This window comes from Mus caroli, unplaced genomic scaffold (assembly GCF_978045245.1).
Source record: "Mus caroli unplaced genomic scaffold, Mus_caroli_1 scaffold_3, whole genome shotgun sequence".
In the NCBI taxonomy this organism is placed as follows: Eukaryota; Metazoa; Chordata; class Mammalia; order Rodentia; family Muridae; genus Mus; species Mus caroli.
In genome coordinates, this window is record NW_028227258.1 from 96,342,065 (window position 1) to 96,364,710 (window position 22,646).

The window sequence follows — 22,646 nt, forward strand, 5'->3', positions numbered from 1 at the left end:
CTTCTCTGCCATTCGGTATTCCTCAGGTGAGAATTCTTTGTTCAGTTCTGAGCCCCATTTTAAATGGGGTTATTTGACTTTCTGGAGTCCACCTTCTTGAGTTCTTTATATATATTGGATATTAGTCCCTTATCTGATTTAGGATAGGTGAAGATCCTTTCCCAATCTGTTGGTGGTTTTTTTGTCTTATTAATGGTGTCTTTTGCCTTGCAGAAGCTTTGCAGTTTCATGAGGTCCCACTTGTCAATTCTCCATCTTACAGCACAAGCCATTACTGTTCTATTCAGGAATTTTTCCCCTGTACCCATATCTTCAAGGCTTTTCCCCACTTTCTCCTCTATAAGTTTCAGTGTCTCTGGTTTTATGTGAAGTTTCTTGATCCACTTAGACTTGACCTTAGTACAAGGAGATAGGAATGGATCGATTCTCATTCTTCTACATGTTAACAACCAGTTGTGCCAGCACCATTTGTTGAAAATGCTGTCTTTCTTCCACTGGATGTTTTTAGCTCCCTTGTCGAAGATCAAGTGACCGTAGGTGTGTGGGTTCATTTCTGGGTCTTCAATTCTATTCCATTGGTCTATTTCTCTGTCACTATACCAGTACCATGCAGATTTTATCACAATTGCTCTGTAGTAGAGCTTTAGGTCTGGCATGGTGATTCCACCAGAGGTTCTTTTATCCTTGAGAAGAGTTTTTGCTATCCTAGGTTTTTTGTTATTCCAGATGAATTTGCAGATTGCACTTTCTAATTCGTTGAAGAATTGATTTGGAATTTTGATGGGGATTGCATTGAATCTGTAGATTGCTTTTGGCAAGATAGCCATTTTTACAATGTTGATCCTGCCAATCCATGAGCATGGGAGATCTTTCCATCTTCTGAGATCTTCTATAATTTCTTTCTTCAGAGACTTGAAGTTTTTATTATACAGATTTTTCACTTCCTTAGTTAGAGTCACGCCAAGATATTTTATATTATTTGTGACTATTGAGAAGGGTGTTGTTTCCCTAATTTCTTTCTCAGCCTGTTTATTCTTTGTGTAGAGAAAGGCCATTGATTTGTTTGAGTTAATTTTATATCCAGCTACTTCACCGAAGCTGTTTATCAGGCTTAGGAGTTCTCTGGTGGAATTTTTAGGGTCACTTATATATACTATCATATCATCTCCAAAAAGTGATATTTTGACTTCATCTTTTCCAATTTGTATCCCTTTGATCTCCTTTTGTTGGCGAATTGCTCTGGCTAGGACTTCAAGTACAATGTTGAATAGGTATGGAGAAAGTGGACAGCCTTGTCTAGTCCCTGATTTTAGAGGGATTGCTTCAAGCTTCTCACCATTTACTTTGATGTTGGCTACTGGTTTGCTGTAGATTGCTTTTATCATGTTTAGGTATGGGCCTTGAATTCCTGATCTTTCCAAGACTTTTATCATGAATGGGTGTTGGATCTTGTCAAATGCTTTTTCAGCATCTAACGAGATGACCATGTGGTTTTTGTCTTTGAGTTTGTTTATATACTGGATTACGTTGATGGATTTCCGTATATTGAACCATCCCTGCATCCCTGGGATGAAACCTACTTGGTCAGGATGGATGATTGTTTTGATGTGTTCTTGGATTCGGTTAGCAAGAACTTTATTGAGGATTTTTGCATCAATATTCATAAGGGATATTGGTCTGAAGTTTTCTATCTTTGTTGGGTCTTTTTGCGGTTTAGGTATCAGAGTAATTGTGGCTTCATAGAATGAGTTGGGTAGAGTACCTTCTGTTTCTATTTTGTGGAATAGTTTGTGAAGAACTGGGATTAGATCTTCTTTGAAGGTCTGATAGAACTCTGCACTAAACCCATCTGTTCCTGGGCTTTTTTTAGTTGGGAGACTATTAATGACTGCTTCTATTTCTTTGGGGGATATAGGGCTGTTTAGATCATTAACCTGATCTTGATTCAACTTTGGTACCTGGTATCTGTCTAGGAACTTGTCCATTTCATCCAGGTTCTCCAGTTTTGTTGAGTATAGCCTTTGGTAGAAGGATCTGATGGTGTTTTGGATGTCTTCAGGATCTGTTGTTATGTCTCCTTTTTCATTTCTGATTTTGTTAATTAGGATGCTTTCCCTGTGCCCTCTAGTGAGTCTGGCTAAGGGTTTATCTATCTTGTTGATTTTCTCAAATAACCAGCTCCTTGTTTGGTTGATTCTTTGAATAGTTCTTCTTTTTTCCAGTTGGTTGATTTTGCCCCTGAGTTTGATTATTTCCTGCCGTCTACTCCTCTTGGGTGAATTTCCTTCCTTTTGTTCTAGTGCTTTTAGGTATGTTGTCAAGCTGCTAATGTGTGCTCTCTCTAGTTTCCTTTTGGAGGCACTCAGAGCTATGAGATTTCCTCTTAGAAATGCTTTCATTGCGCCCCATAAGTTTGGCTATGTTGTGGCTTCATTTTCATTGAACTCTAAAAAGTCCTTAATTTCTTTCTTTATTTCTTCCTTGACCAAGGTATCATTGAGAAGAGTGTTGTTCAGTTTCCACCTGAAGGTTGGCTTTCTATTATTTATTTTGTTATTGAAGATCAGCCTTAGTCCATGGTGATCTGATAGGATGCATGGGACAATTTCAATATTTTTGTATCTGTTGAGGCCTGTTTTGTGACCAATTATGTGGTCAATTTTGGAGAAGGTACCATGAGGTACTGAGAAGAAGGTATATCCTTTTGTTTTAGGATAGAATGTTCTGTAGATATCTGCCAGATCCATTTGATTCATAACTTCTGTTAGTTTCACTGTGTCCCTGTTTAGTTTCTGTTTCCATGATCTGTCCATTGGTGAACGTGGTGTGTTGAAGTCTCCCACTATTATTGTATGAGGTGCAATGTGTGCTTTGAGATTTACTAAAGTTTCTTTAATGAATGTGGATGCCTTTGTATTTGGAGCATAGATATTCAGGATTGATAGTTCCTCTTGGAGGATTTTACCTTTGATGAGTATGAAGTGTCCCTCCCTGTCTTTTTTAATGACTTTGGGTTGGAAGTCAATCTTATCAGATATTAGAATGGCTACTCCAGCTTGTTTCTTCATACCATTTGCTTGGAAAATTGTTTTCCAGCCTTTCATTCTGAGGTAGTGTCTATCTTTTTCTCTGAGATGAGTTTCCTGTAAGCAGCAAAATGTTGGGTCTTGTTTGTGTAGCCAGTTTGTTAGTCTATGTCTTTTTATCGGGGAGTTGAGTCCATTGATATTAAGAGATATTAAGGAAAAGTAATTGTTGTTTCCTGTTATTTTTGTTGTTAAAGTTGGCATTCTGTTCTTGTGGCTGTCTTCTGTTAGGTTTGTTGAGGGATTACCTTCTTGTTGTTTCTAGGGCGTGGTTCCTGTCCTTGTATTGGTGTTTTTCTGTTATTATCCTTTGAAGGGCTGGATTCGTGGAGAGATAATGTGTGAATTTGGTTTTGTCGTGGAATACTTTGGTTTCTCCATCTATGTTGAGAGTTTGGCTGGGTATAGTAGCCTGGGCTGGAGTTTGTGTTCTTTTAGTGTCTGTATAACATCTGTCCAGGATCTTCTGGCTTTCATAGTCTCTGGTGAGAAATCTGGTGTAATTCTGATAGTCTTGCCTTTATATGTTACTTGGCCTTTTTCTCTTACTGCTTTTAGTATTCTATCTTTATTTAGAGCATTTGTTGTTCTGATTATTATGTGTCAGAAGGTGTTTCTTTTCTGGTCCAGTCTATTTGGAGTTCTGTAGGCTTCTTGTATGTTCATGGGCATCTCTTTCTTTAGATTTGGGAAGTTTTCTTCTATAATTTTGTTGAAGATGTTTGCTGGTCCTTTGAGTTGAAAATCTTCATTCTCATCCACTCCTATTATCCGTAGGTTTGGTCTTCTCATTGTGTCCTGTATTTCTTGGATGTTTTGAGTTAGGATCTTTTTGCATTTTACATTTTCCTTGATTGTTGTGCCGATGTTCTCTATGGAATCTTCTGCACCTGAGATTCTCTCTTCCATCTCTTGTATTCTGTTGCTGATGCTCGTATTTATGGTTCCAGATTTCTTTCCTAGGGTTTCTATCTCCAGTGTTGCCTCATTTGGGGTTTTCTTTATTGTGTCTACTTCCCTTTTTAGGTCTAGTATGGTTTTGTTCATTTCCATCATCTCTTTGGATGTGTTTTCCTGTTTTTCTTTAAGGACTTCTACCTGTTTGATTGTGTTATCCTGTTTTTCTTTAAGGATTTGTAACTCTTTAGCAGTGTTCTCCTGCAATTCTTTTTTTTTTCTTTTTTTTTCTTTTTTTTTTATTACATATTTTCCTCAATTACATTTCCAATGCTATCCCAAAAGTCCCCCATACCGCCCCCCACTTCCCTACCCTCCCATTCCCATTCTTTTGGCCCTGGCATTCCAATTTGCTAAACCCATGAAACTCAAGAAGAATGAAGACCAAAATGTGGACACTGTGCCCCTTCTTAGAATAGGGAACAAAACACCCAGGGAAGGAGTTACAGAGACAAAGTTCGGAGCTGTGATGAAAGGATGGACCATCTAGAGACTGCCATATCCAGGGATCCATCCCATAATCAGCTTCTAAACGCTGACACCATTGCATACACTAGCAAGATTTTGCTGAAAGGACCCAAAGATAGCTGTCTCTTGTGAGACTATGCCGGGGCCTAGCAAACACAGGAGTGGATGCTCACAGTCAGCTATTGGATGTATCACAGGGCTCCCAATGGAGAAGCTAGAGAAAGTACCCAAAGAGCTAAAGGGATCTGCAACCCTATAGTTGGAACAACAAGATGAACTAACCAGTACCCTGGAGCTCTTGACTCTAGCTGCATATGTATCAAAAGATGGCCTAGTCGGCCATCACTGGAAAGAGAGGCCCATTGGACTCTCCTGCAATTCTTTAAGGGATTTTTGTGCTTCCTCTTTACTGTCTTCTACCTGTTTACCAGTGTTCCTTTGTATTTCTTTAAGTGTGTTATTAACGTCCTTCTTGATGTCCTCTACCATCATCATGAGGTATGCTTTTAGATCCGTGTCTAGCTTTTTCGGTGTGTTGGGGTGCCCTGGACTGGGTGAAGTGGGAGTGCTGGGTTCTGATGATGGTGAGTGGTCTTGGTTTCTGTTAGTAAGATTATTACGTTTACCTTTCGCCATCTGGTAATCTCTGGGGTTAGTTGTTGTCGTTGTCACTGTTTAAAGATTGGAGCAGAAGCTGTGTTCCACTCACCAGCAGTCTCAAAATCCTGTGGCGGGGGTCGTGGGTAGCTGGTGGTATGCCGGAAGAGGCCTGTGGTCCTACTCAGGCCGGTTTTCTGCTTCCCTAACTAATGCAGTCTCAGGTCCCTCGCGCAATTGGATTGGAGCAGAAGCTGTGTTCCACTCACCAGAAGTCTTAAGATCCTGTGGCGGGTGTTGTGGGTAGCTGGCGAGTGTCAGCCGACCCTGTGCCCTAGTTACCCCGGTGCTTTTCTGACTGGAAGAGGCTTGTGGCCCTACTCAGGCCGGATTTCTGCCTCCCCAACCAAAGCAGTCTCAGGTCCCGCGTGATTGGACTGGAGCAGAAGCTGTGTTCCACTCACCAGCAGTCTCAAAATCCTGTTGTGGGGGTCATGGGTAGCTGGCGGGTGTCAGCCGACCCTGCGCTCTAGCTACTCCTTGTGCTGATCCAGCTGGAAGAGGCCTGTGGCCCTACACAGGCCGGTTTACTGCTTCCCTAACTAATGCTCTGTAACTCTTTCCATGGGTGTTTTGTTCCCAATTCCAAGAAGGGGCACAGTGTCCACACTTTGGTCTTCGTTCTTCTTGAGTTTCATGCGTTTAACAAATTGTATCTTATATCTTGGGTATCCTAAGTTTTTGGGCTACTATCCACTTATCATTGAGTACATATTGTGTGAGTTCCTTTGTGAATATGTTACCTCACTCAGGATGATGCCCTCTAGATCCATCCATTTGCCTAGGAATTTCATAAATTCATTCCTTTTTTTTTTTTTTTGATTTTTTTAATTAGGTATTTTCCACAATTACATTACCAATGCTATCCAAAAAGTCCCCAATAAACTCCCCCCCCCCAGTCCCCCACCCACCCACACCCACCCCTTGGCCCTGACATTCCCCTGTACTGGGGCATATAAAGTTGGCCAGTCCAATGGGCCTCTCTTTCCAGTGATGGCCTACTAGGCCATCTTTTGATACAAATGCAACTAGAGTCAAGAGCTCTGGGGTACTGGTTAGTTCATAATAATGTTCCACCTATGGGGTTGCAGTTCCCTTTAGCTCCTTGGGTACATTCTCTAGCTCCTCCATTGGGGGCCCTGTGATCCATCCAATAGCTGACTGTGAGCATCCAATCTGTGTTTGCTAGGCCCCGGCATTGTCTCACAAGAGACAGCTATATCTGGGTCCTTTCAGCAAAATCTTGCTAGTGTATGCAATGGTATCACTGTTTGGAAGCTGATTATGGGATGGGTCCTTAGATATGGCAGTCTTTAGATGGTCCATCCTTTCTTCACAGCTCCAAACTTTATCTCTGTAACTCTTTCCATGGGTGTTTTGTTCCCAATTCCAAGAAGGGGCACAGTGTCCACACTTTGGTCTTCGTTCTTCTTGAGTTTCATGCGTTTAACAAATTGTATCTTATATCTTGGGTATCCTAAGTTTTTGGGCTACTATCCACTTATCATTGAGTACATATTGTGTGAGTTCCTTTGTGAATATGTTACTTCACTCAGGATGATGCCCTCCAGATCCATCCATTTGCCTAGGAATTTCATAAATTCATTCTTTTTAATAGCTGAGTAGTACTCCATTGTGTAAATGTACTACATTTTCTGTATCCATTCCTCTGTTGAGGGGCATCTGGGTTCTTTCCAGCTTCTGGCTATTATAAATAAGGCTGCTATGAACATAGTGGAGCATGTGTCCTTCTTACCGGTTGGAACATCTTCTGGATATATGCCCAGGAGAGGTATTGCTGGATCCTCTGGTAGTATTATGTCCAATTTTCTGAGGAACTACCAAACTGATTTCCAGAGTGGTTGTACCAGCTTGCAATCCCACTAACAATGGAGGAGTGTTCCTCATTCTCCACATCCTCGCCAGCATCTGCTGTCACCTGAATTTTTGATCTTAGCCATTCTGACTGGTGTGAGGTGGAATCTCAGGGTTGTTTTGATTTGCATTTCCCATATGATTAAGGATGTTGAACATTTTTTCAGGTGCTTCTCTGCCATTCGGTATTCCTCAGGTGAGAATTCTTTGTTCAGTTCTGAGCCCCATTTTTTAACGGGGTTATTTGATTTCCTGGAGTCCACCTTCTTGAGTTCTTTATATATATTGGATATTAGTCCCTTATCTGATTTAGGATAGGTAAAGATCCTTTCCCAATCTGTTGGTGGTCTTTTTGTCTTATTGACGGTGTCTTTTGCCTTGCAGAAGCTTTGCAACTTTATGAGGTCCCATTTATCGATTCTCGTTCTTACAGCACAAACCTTTGCTGTTCTATTCAGGAATTTTTCCCTTGTACCCATATCTTCGAGGCTTTTCCCTACTTTCTCCTCTATAAGTTTCAGTGTGTCTGGTTTTATGTGGAGTTCCTTAATCCACTTAGATTTGACCTTAGTACAAGGAGATAGGAATGGATCAATTCGCATTCTTCTACATGATATCCGCCAGTTGTGCCAGCACCATTTGTTGAAAATGCTGTTTTTTTTTCCACTGGATGCTTTTTGCTCCCTTGTCAAAGATCAGGTGATCATAGGTATGTGGGTTGATCTCAGGGTCTTCAATTCTGTTCCATTGGTCTACTTTCTGTCGTTATACCTTTACCATACAGGTTTTATCACAATTGCTCTGTAGTACAGCTTTAGGTCAGGCATGGTGATTCCACCAGAGGTTCTTTTATCCTTGAGAAGAGTTTTTGCTATCCTAGGTTTTTTGTTGTTCCAGATGAATTTGCAGATTGCCCTTTCTAATTCGTTGAAGAATTGAGTTGGAATTTTGATGGGGATTGCATTGAATCTGTAGATTGCTTTTGGTAAGATAGCCATTTTTACAATGTTGATCCTGCCAATCCATGAGCATGGGAGGTCTTTCCATCTTCTGAGATCTTCTTTAATTTCTTTCTTCATGGACTTGAAGTTCTTGTCATACAGATCTTTCACTTCCTTAGTTAGAGTCACGCCAAGGTATTTTATATTGTTTGTGACTATTGAGAAGGGTGTTGTTTCCCTAATTTCCTTCTCTGCCTGTTTATCCTTTGTGTACAGAAAGGCTATTGACTTGCTTGAGTTAATTTTATATCCAGCTACTTCACCGAAGCTATTTATCAGGATTAGGAGTTCTCTGGTGGAATATTTAGGGTCACTTATGTATACTATCATATCATCTGCAAAAAGCGATATTTTGACTTCTTCTTTTCCGATTTGTATCCCCTTGATCTCCTTTTGTTGTCTAATTGCTCTGGCTAGGACTTCAAGTACAATGTTGAATAGGTAGGGAGAGAGTGGACAGCCTTGTCTAGTCCCTGATTTTAGTGGGATTACTTCCAGCTTCTCACCATTTACTTTGATGTTGGCTACTGGTTTGCTGTAGATTGCTTTTATCATGGTTAGGTATGGGCCTTGAATTCCTGATATATCCAAGACTTTTATCATGAATGGGTGTTGGATTTTGTCAAATGCTTTTTCAGCATCTAACGAGATGATCATGTGGTTTTTGTCTTTGAGTTTGTTTATATAATGGATTACATTGATGGATTTTCGTATATTGAACCATCCTTGCATCCCTGGGATGAAACCTACTTGGTCAGGATGGATGATTGTTTTGATGTGTTCTTGAATTCAGTTAGCGAGAACTTTATTGAGGATTTTTGCATCAATATTCATAAGGGAAATTGGTCAGAAGTTCTCTATCTTTGTTGGGTCTTTTTGCGGTTTAGGTATCAGAGTAATTGTGGCTTCATAGAATGAGTTGGGTAGAGTACCTTCTGTTTCTATTTTGTGGAATAGTTTGTGAAGAACTGGGATTAGATCTTCTTTGAAGGTTTGATAGAACTCTGCACTAAACCCATCTGGTCCTGGGCTTTTTTTGGTTGGGAGACTATTAATGTCTGCTTCTATTTCTTTAGGGGATATGGGACTGTTTAGATCATTAACCTGATCTTGATTTAACTTTGGTACCTGGTATCTGTCTAGAAACTTGTCCATTTCATCCAGGTTCTCCAGTTTTGTTGAGTATAGCCTTTTGTAGAAGGAACTGATGGTGTTTTGGATGTCTTCAGGGTCTGTTGTTATGTCTCCCTTTTCATTTCTGATTTTGTTAATTAGAGTACTTTCCCTGTGCCCTCTAGTGAGTCTGGCTAAGGGTTTATCTATCTTGTTGATTTTTCTCAAAGAACCAGCTCCTCGATTGGTTGATTCTTTGAATTGTTCTTCTTGTTTCCACTTGGTTGATTTCACCCCTGAGTTTGATTATTTCTTGCCATCTACTCCTCTTGGGTGAATTTGCTTCCTTTCATTCTAGAGCTTTTAGGTGTGTTGTCAAGCTGCTAATGTGTGCTCTCTCTACTTTCTTTTTGGAGGCACTCAGAGCTATGAGTTTTCCTCTTAGAAATGCTTTCAATGTGTCCCATAAGTTTGGGTATGTTGTGGCTTCATTTTCATTAAACTCCAGAAAGTCCTTAATATCTTTCTTTATTCCTTCCTTGACCAAGGTATCATTGAGAAGAGTGTTGTTTAGTTTCCGCGTGTGTGTTGGCTTTCTATTATTTATTTTGTTATTGAAGATCAGTCTTAGTCCATGGTGATCTGATAGGATGCATGGGACAATTTCAATATTTTTGTATATGTTGAGGGTTGTTTTGTGACCAATTATGTGGTCAATTTTGAGAAGGTACCATGAGGTGCTGAGAAGAAGGTATATCCTTTTGTTTTAGGATAAAATGTTCTGTAGATATCTGTCAGATCCATTTGTTTCATAACCTCTGTTAGTTTCACTGTGTCCCTGTTTAGTTTCTGCTTCCATGATCTGTCCATTAGTGAAAGTGGTGTGTTGAAGTCTCAGACTATTATTGTGTGAGGTGCAATGTGTGCTTTGAGATTTACTAAAGTTTCTTTAATGAATGTGGCTGCCCCTGTATTTGGAGCATAGATATTCAGAATTGATAGTTCCTCTGGGAGGATTTTACCTTTGATGAGAATGAAGTGCCCTTCCTTTTCTTTTTTGATGACTTTGGGTTGGAAGTCAATCTTATCAGATATTAGAATGGCTACTCCAGCTTGTTCTTCCTACCATTTGCTTGGAAAATTGTTTTCCAGACTTTCATTCTGAGGTAGTGTATATCTTTTTCTCTGAGATGAGTTTCCTGTAAGCAGCAAAATGTTGGGTCCTGTTTCTGTAGCCAGTCTGTTAGTCTATGTCTTTTTATTGGGGAGTTGAGTCCATTGATATTAAGAGATATTAGGGAGAAGTAATTGTTGCTTCCTTTTATTTTTGTTGTTAGAGTTGGTGTTCTGTTCTTGTGGCTGTCTTCTTTTAGGTTTATTGAGGGATTACCTTCTTGCTTTTTCTAGGACGTGGTTTCCGTCCTTGTATTGTTTTTTTTTTTTTTTTCTGTTATTATCCTTTGAAGGGCTGGATTCGTGGAGAGATAATGTGTGAATTTGGTTTTGTCGTGGAATACTTTGGTTTCTCCATCTATGTTAATTGAGAGTTTGGCTGGTTATAGTAGCCTGGGCTGGAATTTGTGTTCTCTTAGTTTCTGTATAACATCTGTCCAGGATCTTCTGGCTTTCATAGTCTCTGGTGAAAAATCTGGTGTAATTCTGATAGGCTTGCCTTTATATGTTACTTGGCCTTTTTCCCTTACTGCTTTTAGTATTCTATCTTTATTTAGTGCATTTGTTGTTCTGATTATTATGTGTCGGAAGGAATTTCTTTTCTGGTCCAGTCTATTTGGAGTTCTGTAAGCTTCTTGTATGTTCATGGGCATCTATTTCTTTAGGTTTGGGAAGTTTTCTTCTATAATTTTGTTGAAGATATTTGCTGGTCCTTTGAGTTGAAAATCTTCATTCTCATCTACTCCTATTATCCATAGGTTTGGTCTTCTCATTTTGTCCTGGATTTCCTGGATGTTTTGAGTTAGGATATTTTTGGATTTAGTATTTTCTTTGATTGTCGTGCCGATATTCTCTATGGAGTCTTCTGCACCTGAGATTCTCTCTTCCATCTCTTGTATTCTGTGGCTGATGCTCGCATCTATGGTTCCAGATTTCTTTCCTAGGTTTCCTATCTCCAGCGTTGCCTCCATTTGGGTTTTCTTCATTGTCTCTACTTCCCTTTTTAGGTCTTTGATGGTTTTATTCAATTCCATCACCTGTTTGGTCTGTTTTTTTCTGCAATTCTTTAAGGGATTTTTGTGCTTCCTCTTTAATGTCTTCTACCTGTTTAGCAGTGTTCTCCTGCAATTCTTTAAGGGATTTTTGTGCTTCCTCTTTAATGTCTTCTACCTGTTTAGCAGTGTTCTCCTGTATTTCTTTAAGTGTGTTATTAAAGTCCTTCTTGATGTCCTCTACCATCATCATGAGATATGCTTTTAGATCCGGGTCTAGCTTCTCCGGTGTGTTGGGGTGCCCTGGACTGGGCAAAGTGGGAGTGCTGGGTTCTGATGATGGTGAGTGGTCTTGGTTTCTGTTAGTAAGATTATTACGTTTACCTTTCGCCATCTGGTAATCTCTGGGGTTAGTTGTTATCGTTGTCACTGTTTAAAGATTGGAGCAGACGCTGTGTTCCACTCACCAGAAGTCTCAAGCTCCTGTGGCGGGTGTCGTGGGTAGCTGACGGGTGTCAGCCGACCCTGCGCCCCAGCCACCCCGGTGCTGGTCAGACAGGAAGAGGCCTGTGGCCCCACTCAGGCCGGCTTTCTGCTTCCCTAACTAATGCAGTCTCAGGTCCCGCGCACAATTGGATTGGAGCAGAAGCTGTGTTCCACCCACCAGAAGTCCCAAGATCCTGTGGCGGGTGTCATGGGCAGCTGGCGGGTGTCAGCTGACCCTGTGCCCTAGCTACCCCGGTGCTCTTATCTGAAATTCTTATTTGACCTGATGTTTTGTATTTTACTGGCCACCCTAACCTAGAGATACAGGACCCTCTTGGAGTCAGACGGCATCTGAGGATAACTCGTAACTAAAAGTTTTAAGCTTTTTAGAGTCTCCTGAGCCTAATGTCTCCTTTGGTGGATTCTTGAATCTTGGAGAAGAAGTGTATATGCGAGAATCCTCTGATTCTGGTCCCAAGTTATCACAGGATTATTGGCCAGGGATCCCATACTTAAACTGATCATCAAAGCATGAAAATCTGTGCAAACTGATGCCAAATCCAGATAGTTCGTGCTGCAATTGTACAGAACTGCAGGACACTCAGTTAGTGGTGGAGAACCGGTGCATATGAGAAAATGATACATATTATATGTCAGAAGTGTGAAGACTTTACCCTGGTGAGTATATGAATTGATAGTAGCAGGTGTTAATCAATAATGATTGTTAAGCAACAATTAAAGTAACTCAAGCTGGAAAGATGGCTCAGCAGTTAAGAGAACTTACTGTTCTTGCAGAGGACCCAGGTTCAGTCCCAGCACCTATACAGTGCCTCACCATGACTATAACTTTAGTTCCAGAGGCTCCAATGCCCTCTTCTGACAGCTGTGGGCTCCTGCTGTGGTACAAATACATACACTCAGGTGCAAGCACATACAAACAAAATAAGGAGATAGTTTTCAAAAATTAAAGTACTATAGATCAGTTTAATATTAGACTACAGACAAGAGGTAGAAATATATTCTGCCTCCTGTCATCTTTGTCCAGTTCAGTGAGTGTCAGTCAAGGAGTTGCGTTTTTTTTCCTATGGTTTATCTGCAGTTCTTATCTGCCTAGGGAACACTTGGTTCTCAGGGGGCCTCAAATCATACCGCATTATTTACTTCTGCCTTATAAGAGACAGTTTAATGACCCCCAAAGTGCTTCATAAAGTCTTATAAAATATATCTAGAGAAATGGTTCAGGGGTTAATGGCCCGAGCTGCTTTTCCTACAGACCTGAGTTTGATTTCCAGCACTCAAGTTGGGCAGCTCAGAGCCACTTGCATCTTTAATTGTGAGGAGTCTTACTCCCTCTTTTGGCCTCCACATTCACCACACACACACACACACACACACACACACACACACACAAACACACACACACACACACATGACATACACATAAACACATAAATAAAAATACAAATAAATTTTAAATATATATAGAAAGAACTACTAATATAATTTATTTAAAAAAAAAAAAACCTCCTTTCTCCCATATCTTAAAATTGATAAAATATTCTTCACTCTGAAAGAGAAAGATTTACAGTGACTGGCCTAAAGTTAACAGAGCCACAAGTTTGGAAAAAACATCAACAACTTCTATCAGCAGATATATCAGCACATGTAAAGCTTCAACAAGATGCATGGCATGATTTTTGCCTCACTTTTAATGAGGTTTTTTTTTTAAGGATTGTGATAAATGTGAATACAAACTCCTTTTATTCTCCAAGCCCCCAGAAAACCCTTCTAATTCAGAGTTGGCAAGATCACCAGTGTTTCTAACCCTCTGGCACAACAAGTCGTAGAGAAGCATTATCAAAGGCCTGTGTTCACAAGAGTCAATAAAGGTTGCTATACAACAGATGAGAAAATTATCCAACACACTTTCATTTCCAGATGAAGGGTGGTGTAATAAAGTCCCTCTGCTCCAAAGGGTATGGATGACAAGAAGCTCATGCCCTCACCTCTGTTCTTTTTAGGAGAAAAACCAGCACTGAAGTTAGCATTCCTGAGAAACTGAGAGAACTCAAGTCTATGGAGCCTGAAAGTGAAGACCATGAAAAACTCCAAGTTAAAATCCAAGCCTTTGAAGACAAAATAAATGCTGAGAGCAATACCCCAGGCTCTGGCTGGAGATACAGCTTAGACCACATCTCTAAGGAAGAAAGAAAAAGCATGAGATTTAGCAGGTATAACTTTTGTTCAGTCATCATTTTGAAGCATGAAGTTTTATTTGCTATTGTTTCTGTGGTAATGGTGCTTTGGGGTCTTTCATGGATTGTTTTTTAATCCCATAGCTACCCAAAGTTCTATTCTTTAATGAATTAAATATTACATACAGTTCTCATTATTCAAATAGCCTTACTATTTACTTCGATTAGTGATTCTCAACCTTCCCGGAACTGGGATTCTTTAATACAGTTTCCCATGTTGTGGTGATCCTTAAACATAATGTTACTTAGTCATTGTTATAATAACAATAGTTATGATTAATAATAATCATAATGTAAATATCTGATTTGCAGGATATCTGACATTCAATCCCCAAAGGTGTCACAAGCCACAAAGTGAGAACCATTGACTTGGGGGATAGAAGCAGAAGGTTTTGTTTTTAAAACATTTTTTAAAATAATGCTAATTTTCAAAATGGCTGTCAGTTGCATCTCTCACACTTTATCTTAAAAAGTAATCTTTAATCTTAAAAAGTAATAATGCTTTTTTTAGTGAATAATCACATAAAAGTAATAAAATTTAAAAACTTCTATATCTACTGTTTTATAGTCAACTTTGCTAGGAAAGTGATTTAACTCTTCATTTGAAGGCATTCTCTCCTTTCTTTCTTCTTGGTGTGGCTGAAGATAAAACCCCCGGGCCTTGTGCATGTCAGGCATGCCCTGTGCCAGGGAACTACAACTCCAGACCTCTATTTTCAAAGTGCTATGCATTTATGCAAAGTATAGGGAAGTTAGGTGGTCTTTGATTTACTCCATCAATTAACAGTGTCTCAGTCTAGAGGAAGCAAATTTTTGTCCTAGAGTGACTGCTTATCCTTGCCAGGAAACTAGAGCTTTTTAAAAAAAAAAAAAAAAAAAAAAAAAAACAATAAAAAAAAAAAAAACTCTTCTAACCTTTCCTTACAGGTCTAGAAGTTTGGCTTTGAATACTGTGCTCACAAACGGTGTGAGTGTGGAAGATAACGAAGTCGAAGAAAAGGCAGGAATGCACGCCAGCATCTCTCTTTCGCAAATAGACCCACTCAGCCATGGGATTGGCAAGTTGCCCTTTAAGACAGACACTCATGGATCACCGCTGAGAAATTCCTCAGCTTCACACCCAAGTATTATACATATTGAACCAGAGACTATGCCCGAAACTTTTAAAGAAAACATCCAAGAAGAAATTCCAGAGGCAGCCTCATGTCCTGTTGAATACCAAGATAAGCTCTACTTGCATTTAAGGGAAAACCTCAGCAAAGTGAAGGCGTATGCCTTGGAAATCGCAAAAAAGGTCCCAAACCCAGACCAGTGCACCATTGAAGGTAAGTGCTATGTGTCTTGCTCTGGCTCCTATGGGGCTCAAGATCTGAGTGCCAAACACAGTCTCTGATTTCCCAGAGATTAGATGACAAGAGGAATATAGTAAGCCATGTCAGAAGGTGGCACAGATAAAAAGCCAGCCAGAATGGGAGACACTGAGACAACAAAGGACAAAGTAATGACAGTTAGGGGCTAGACCTGCCACAGGAACATGGTTTAAAATGGTGCAAAAGACACAGCCAAATTGAAGTCATGACAGGATCAGTCATAGTCTTGCCACGGGATCCTTGGTCCAAAGAAATCATCTCTGAGTATATTGAAGCTTTCTCTAATTATAATTTTGACATTTTGGTCATCACAGATATTTTGCATTAATTTAATCTCTTAAATGTAATTTATGTCAATCAATGAATCCCCTGGCACTCTCCTACATTTTGTGTCTTTAACCCTGGCTCTGGGAATGTTTGAGGCACAGCTACAACACCACCAGAGTGCCAGGGCTGATCATAGACTGAACTGGCTTGAAGGCACTGTGTGGCTCTCAGAGCTTTTCTCGACAATCCTCAGACAACAGAGACCTTCCCTTGAGATCTCAACATGCCATCTTCTCACAAAAGTAAAAAGGAAGGCAGTTCAGCCCCAGAAAGGAGCAGCAGAAAGTAGGGGACCCCTGGGGGTGCGCTTACTCATACTCTACTTTCCATCCTTTTTCTCCCTTCTGATAGGAAGATAGAATATGTTCTACTAAGCCAAAGAAGAGGAGGTCTATGTATAACAAATGCAGTTAGCTGCCATGTCTGTGCAGGGGCAGACACTTTCAATGTCTGTAGTAGTCTGATTGGCTTCCTAAATTTCGTTTCTAATGGTAAAAATGAAAGTGGTATTGTGTGCATTCAAATATTTTCTATATAGTAAAGAATCCTAGGCTGTAGGGATGCTTAGATTAGTGAAGTGCAATCTGGGTGGCCTCTTTATAATTGTGATTTTGCTAATAATCCATGAACATGGGTTCAAGAAGTTAATGTAAAGGATAAGTGAATTTCAGAGCGCCAAGAAGGGAATGTGTTTTAAAGAGAATGTTTAAACATATGTTAAACATATTTTACTTACTAGAACAATCTGTCTGTGTGTGTGTGTGTGTGTGTGAAACTTCGCTTAAAATACAATATGTTTACTATATAATGAGTATCAATCATGTTACAACCTACAGAACTACTTCAAGGCCCAGTTACAAAGAATTGGTGGAGGAGTTAAAATTGGCTTTAGACAAAACTAACTGACTTGGGATTTCTTTTCCAAATGGTGAATGAATCCAGTATCTGAGGAAAAGGGGGAAAAAGTTTATTTACTTTTAATGGTGATATTTCTGGCCAGGGATAACCTGGAACTTAGTGTATATTTTTTAAGTTGACATTTTGGAGTTCATTTATATTGTAGTAATTTTCTGGGAAATTCCTGTACTGGGACATGTGTAAGGGATAAACTATTTATATGACTGCCTGGAAATACATCTACCAACAAAATATTTTGGCTAGGACACTGCGGATATTTCAAACACCATGTGAGCTATTCAGAAGACACCACCTAGTCTCTAATGGACATGCGTTCACTGTTTCATACTCTCATCAGCACAAGTGTATTACATCTCTTTCCTTAGAAACGTACTGAAGATTCAGGCTGAGAAACTATGTTAATGTCAAGTGTGTTGTTAGCCTGAAGGAAACATTTGCCCTTTCTGAATAAATTATGCAAAATAATCAAGAGACAAAGAAGAAAAGAAGCAAACAACAAACGAAAACTTTCTGCAACATTTAATTAAAGAGACAAACAGTAGGAAGCAACTACAAACAGTAAACTCTCTGAAGTGCTACACAAAGCCCACACTGTAAAAACAAGCTGAAGCAACCCCTTAAGGAAACTCTCTGGGCATTTTAGGTTGGTTCATATGAGGAAAACAGAAAATGCAAAATGTTCAACTGTTTTGATCTACAAAAAAACATCAATGTCATGTACTTCAACCTGATACCTCAATAATAGATGCTGATAAGAGAATAGAAGTCTTACTGGTCACAAAACTGCTGAAATCAGTATGATTTAAGGTCACAAAGAGCATTTTAACCCTGACCTCAGTCACCCTGGGGATCCGCAATAATGGGAGAGTGGCTGTGTACAAATCTAACATCATCTCTGGAAAAGACACTTGTCACCTCTCCAGGTCTTACTGAGGTTGACCCATTTTTTAGTCATGGCATTCTTGTTATTGGATTGGCCAAGTTACCAGTCACTGGAAATCATGTACCTATAAGTAAACTTGGCCTCAGGTCACCATTTGATTATATTTACATATAAGACCAGAAAATTGGATTCATCTGCCAAAGAATTTTTTAAAGTTTGAATCATTATTATTCATTAATGTGAGCAAAATAATTAGAGGCCAAAAGCATATACACAGATAATTTTAAGTAAATCTTTAAAACTCTGCTCCATCTCTGGAGTTCTGCAAAAAAAAAAAAAATGTGAGCCTGTAAGAACCCACCAGCATTCCTTTGGTTTACTTGAAGTGTTTCTTAACTGGGGGGAAATGCACCCCATCTGTATAGCACAAGCAAGCCGGACTTGCAAAAAGCTTATTTTTGCAAGAAGACAGTCCTTCCTCCAACCAGTCCACATGAGCTGATTTTTCCTTAAAGTAATATAAAAATCTGCTGTAAAAAAATCAAGAAACATTTGTGTGCTTAATTACAAATAAAACCTCCTAACTTAACATGGATGGATAGTCCATGTCCCACTCAGTAATATGGTTGCATAATGGTTTACATCTTGGTGAATGCAAAGCCAAAGCTAAAATCCCTGGGAGAGAAAGAGGTGAAGAGAGATGTACTCACTGAAGGAGGAAAACAGACAATGGGAGGAACTATGGGAATAGGTCGCTGTCCCTGCTCATATATGAAAGCACTTTAGGTCTGGCACATTCCTAGGCATGCTTAGTTTGAGGTCATTGTTAAAGGATAGATGACAAGCACTTTTTTTTTTTTTTGAACATTCTGAGCTCAAGGTCATGAAGCCCGTTGAGTCTAAGAGATTAGAATCCTGGTCTAGAGCACTTTGAGCATGCTCAGCCTGCACCGTGAAGATAGTGTGCAGGAAAGCCTTAGGGCATGCTGGGCTTTCATCACAGAGCCTAGGGTGATGCTTCAGGTTCACGTTGAAACACACAATTAGAAGGCTCACTGATAGCCTTTTTTCCTTCAAGGTACCTGGCTTGCCTAGTGGCAAATGGTCCATCAGTGATAATAATGTGCATTCATTTACTGGTTCTGTGTGGAGATCTTTGCTATTATTTTAATAGACTAGCCAAACTTCAGGATTAAGATAATTTCTCCATCGAGAACTTTGAGCAGACTTTGAGCATCAAGAACAGCCTCATTTTCTTAATGATGCCACATTGGCCCTTTTTCTGAGACTCTGATCAGGGAACACTAATTCCAGTTTCTAGAAATGGTTTTCTTGGGGCTCTCTCTGGGGTTTCTCTCAGGTTATGTTACTCTCTGGACCATTTCTCCAAGGAGAGGATTTCAACTAAAGGATGCTCACATAGCCATGACTGAGTCTATGACTTTTCCAGCCAACACATGTATGGATTCAAGCCTATGAGACTTCCACACACCATGACTAGGGAAAAGTCTGGAATCTTCAGAAAAGGACTCTCTACACATTGCTTCCATGAGGTCACATCCAATGCCTTGTGCATTGTGTCCCAAAGCAAGAGTAGGCTTAAGGTTCAGACAGGTCTATGACCACAGATCAATGGTTAGGACATTACACATTTTACATCCACACTTGCCAGACTACAAGTACCAGTAGAGGACACTAGTTACTGTCATTACCTGTTAGCTACATTTTCAAAAGCTTCCTCTTGAAAGTAAAATTGGGTTTTCTTTGAACTAGTAAGTCATTTCATAATCTGCCTTGCAAATTCTGGCTTACCTTGGGGCATGAGCTTCCTTTACAAGTGAGATGAGTGCTCACCCAAGTAGAAATAGCAGGAAGGCAACTTTGTGAGCATTGGTATTCTCTTAGGCCACTTGTGAGAAGGTCTAGAAAGGCTCATCTGCCTGTCAATGAAACCAGACATTCAAAACCTGGAAACCACCAGTCCATTTGATATAGTGTTCACCCTAGACATGCTTCTGGTAGATTTGAAGGGTCCTTCCTAACAAATAATTAAAGGTACAAGTAAGCTTATAAGGTAGATAAGAATGTGCAAAAATGTATTTCACACACCTTGCCCTTAAGATAACCCTTATTAAAAGAGGTGAGCAGACATGGTTTCCTGCGCATCTCAGTGTCTTAGATATAGTCTTCTAAAGGCAGGGTCTTTCATTAGGCATCGTGTGGCAGTGTGCTCACATGGCGTCTGTGTCTGTATCCTTTTTTCAAAGGAGCTTGCACTCAGATTTGTGTTGGTCATCCACTCTCATTGTTTTGGGACTGCCTGCTATAAAAGACAGAAGTGGTCCTGAGCCCCTGAGAGTCCCCTGCAGAACAGAGCATTCCAGTCTAATGCCTCGGGTTAAATTTCTGGACGGTAGCCTCTGTTTCCACCAACTTCCACTGTGTGACAGCCCTATAGAGAAGCAAACAATCTCTGGTTGTCATCAAATCTCATTTAAACAGAACAAGAAGACAAAAGCTGTCTCTTGGTCTCTGCTGCAGTTGAAGTACTGTTACCCGGGGTTGATGGGACAGAGAGAAAGTTTGGTAGCAGAGGAACATGGGTGACTTAGCTCCACAGACACCAGATTTCAAATGATGGAGGATACATGTTCTCCCCAAAACCCCAGGCAGCCAGAAGTGTGGGTGTTCTAAGAGAGCTTACTTTCAGAAACTCGAGTGTTTATACCAGCAGGTCAGTCTGACAAGGTTCTGAGCACCTGTCAGCAGACCTGCCTGAATTGAGCACAGACATGCTTTGCAAGTCCCTGGGCCACTCTTTTGTACTTTTAGCACGGGCAAGAAGAAAAATTTTAAAAAATTAAAAAATTCCTTAATCTTATACAAAAGTTCAACAAACTTTTATATTCTAGAAATAATTTTTTTTCAGGTAAATTGTTTACACAAAGAGTCTCACAGGCATTAGCATATCATGTTGGCATTAAGGTAAACCTGGAGTCTTCAGGAACTCTGAAAGAATGGATCTTTCCCCTTAGAAAAACACTCATTGTCCTCTTCTAGGGGTGACTCTTCACATGGCAAGACTAGGGTCTGTCTTTTCTCATCTGTTTTTTGTTTTCTCACAGGGAGGGTTCCCATGTTAGACCTTATTAGGGGTTCTATTGCTGTGATAAAACACCATGACCAACAAGAACTTGGCGAGGAAAGGGATTGTTTCAGCTTACAATTCTCAGATTACACTGAAGAAAGTCAGGGCAGGAACATGGGACAGGAAGCTGTGGAGGAGGGCTGTTTACCAGCTTTCCCCTGTGACTTGCCCAACCTGCCTTCCTAGATTTCCAGCACCACCTGCCCAGGGGTAGCACTTCCTGCAGGGAGCTAGGCCTTCCCACATCAGTCATTAATCAAGGCAGTACCCCATAGACATGCCTTCAGGATACTTTTATGGAGGCATTTTCTCAACTAAGAGTCCCTCTTCCCAGATATGTATATATCTATGTCAAGTGGATAAAAACTACCCAGCAAAGATGTCATGGGTTCTAGCCTAGCCTACTTTAAACCACACCTCCAAGGGTGTGGTCCTGTTTCTTGTCTATAAAACTTAAGTTAAAATATGTTTCACATAAGATCACATGCATTCAAATATTAATAAAATGCTAATCTAGGAAATAACATCTTACAGTAGGTGACTGTGTCCCTAACAAGATTCTCAAGGCCTTGAGGTCCAAGAACCTTGTCGTCTATCTCTTTAGCATTTTTATACATAAGACGTGGTACTGGACTAGACAGGGAGACTCTGACAGAGAGGCCTAGGGTATCCTGCTCTTTCAAACTGTAAAATGCTTAGTGATGACTGACAGATACTTTTTTCTTTTCTCTTGGAAAAAAAAAAGTCATGTTCATTCACAAATAGAGATTCTAGTGGGTACCAGGTACTGCTGGTCTCAAGAAGATATAAATCACAGACAACTGTGATGAAGGTAAGCAATAAATTTTTTAAGAAAGAAAATATATAACAATACACAGTCATGGTAGGTGCTATAAAACAGAGCATAGACAGGAGATACAGATGTGCATGAAGTGGGACTGCTGTCAACCCAAGGGGCTGAGGAAGGCTCTGCAACATGTGACACCATATGGTGGCCTGAAGAGGAAAGGTGGGGGAGACAGCAAACTCAAACTCTGAGACAGAGGGATGTTTCATTCGGGAAATGTGGACCAGGGCAGCTGAGCTGCAGGTGACAAGAGGTGTTCCCACCTTGTATATTGCAAAGCAAAGCTGTCAGCAGTGACGGGTGGGGTGTGACCTGAGGATGGAGGACAGGGAGGCTAGGCCTGGTCACCCAAAGAATAAAAGCATCTTTACCAAGACAGCTCAGAAAGAGAGAACACGAAGAGATAGGAATTAAAGTTTGGTTTTAGTCATGTAAATTTTAAGATGGCTGCTGCTTTTTTAAAAGTAATAAATATCATGTTGTTTAAGTATCCTGAGATTCCTAGCAAAATTAAGTAAAAAGTGCAGAGTTTCCACAGTCATGGCGGTACATGACTTTAATCTCACTATTTAGGAAGCAAAGGCAAGAGGATCCCTGTGAGTTCAAGGCTAGCCTCATTGACACAGCAAGGTCTGGGACAGCAAAGACTACATAAAGAGGCCCTGTTTCAAAAATTAAAATAAACTTTTAATAAAAGAAAGAAATATGCATAGTGTCTGTGGGACAAAAAAATGGGGTTCTGTGTCTGCTCAGGGCTAGGGTCACTGGGCAAGGCTGGACGAGGGAAGTCTGACTGCACTGTGGACCCCACAGAACCACCAGGTGGACATTGGACTGTAAGAAGCCACGGGATCCTGCTCCGGGGGTGAGGAAAGGATATAGTCTGGGGTCCCTGCGGAACTGCCGGAGTTGGGCTCTGACTCTCGGGCACCACAGACCCTGCTGAGCACCACAGAAGAACCAGTTGTGGGGGGTCCCTGGGCTACACGGAGGCCAGGCACTTCAGGTTCTCACTCTTGGACATTCCAGACTCTGCTGTAAGTCGCAGAAGACCTGAGAACAAAGTGGGGACCCTTGGGCAGACTCTGGC

The 22,646-nt window shown here is 40.4% G+C and overlaps 1 protein-coding gene across 4 annotated transcripts in view; it reads left to right on the forward strand.

Moving 5' to 3' along the window:
• Positions 1 to 22,646, forward strand: part of Veph1 (ventricular zone expressed PH domain containing 1) — a 255,558-nt gene that overhangs the window by 121,524 nt on the left and 111,388 nt on the right. For all 4 annotated transcript variants that reach the window (XM_021158191.3, XM_021158192.3, XM_029474775.2 and 1 more), the window contains exons 8-9: positions 13,830 to 14,039; positions 14,991 to 15,388. In XM_021158191.3, coding sequence (XP_021013850.1) covers positions 13,830 to 14,039; positions 14,991 to 15,388 — 608 coding nt within the window. The remainder of the gene's footprint in view (positions 1 to 13,829; positions 14,040 to 14,990; positions 15,389 to 22,646) is intronic.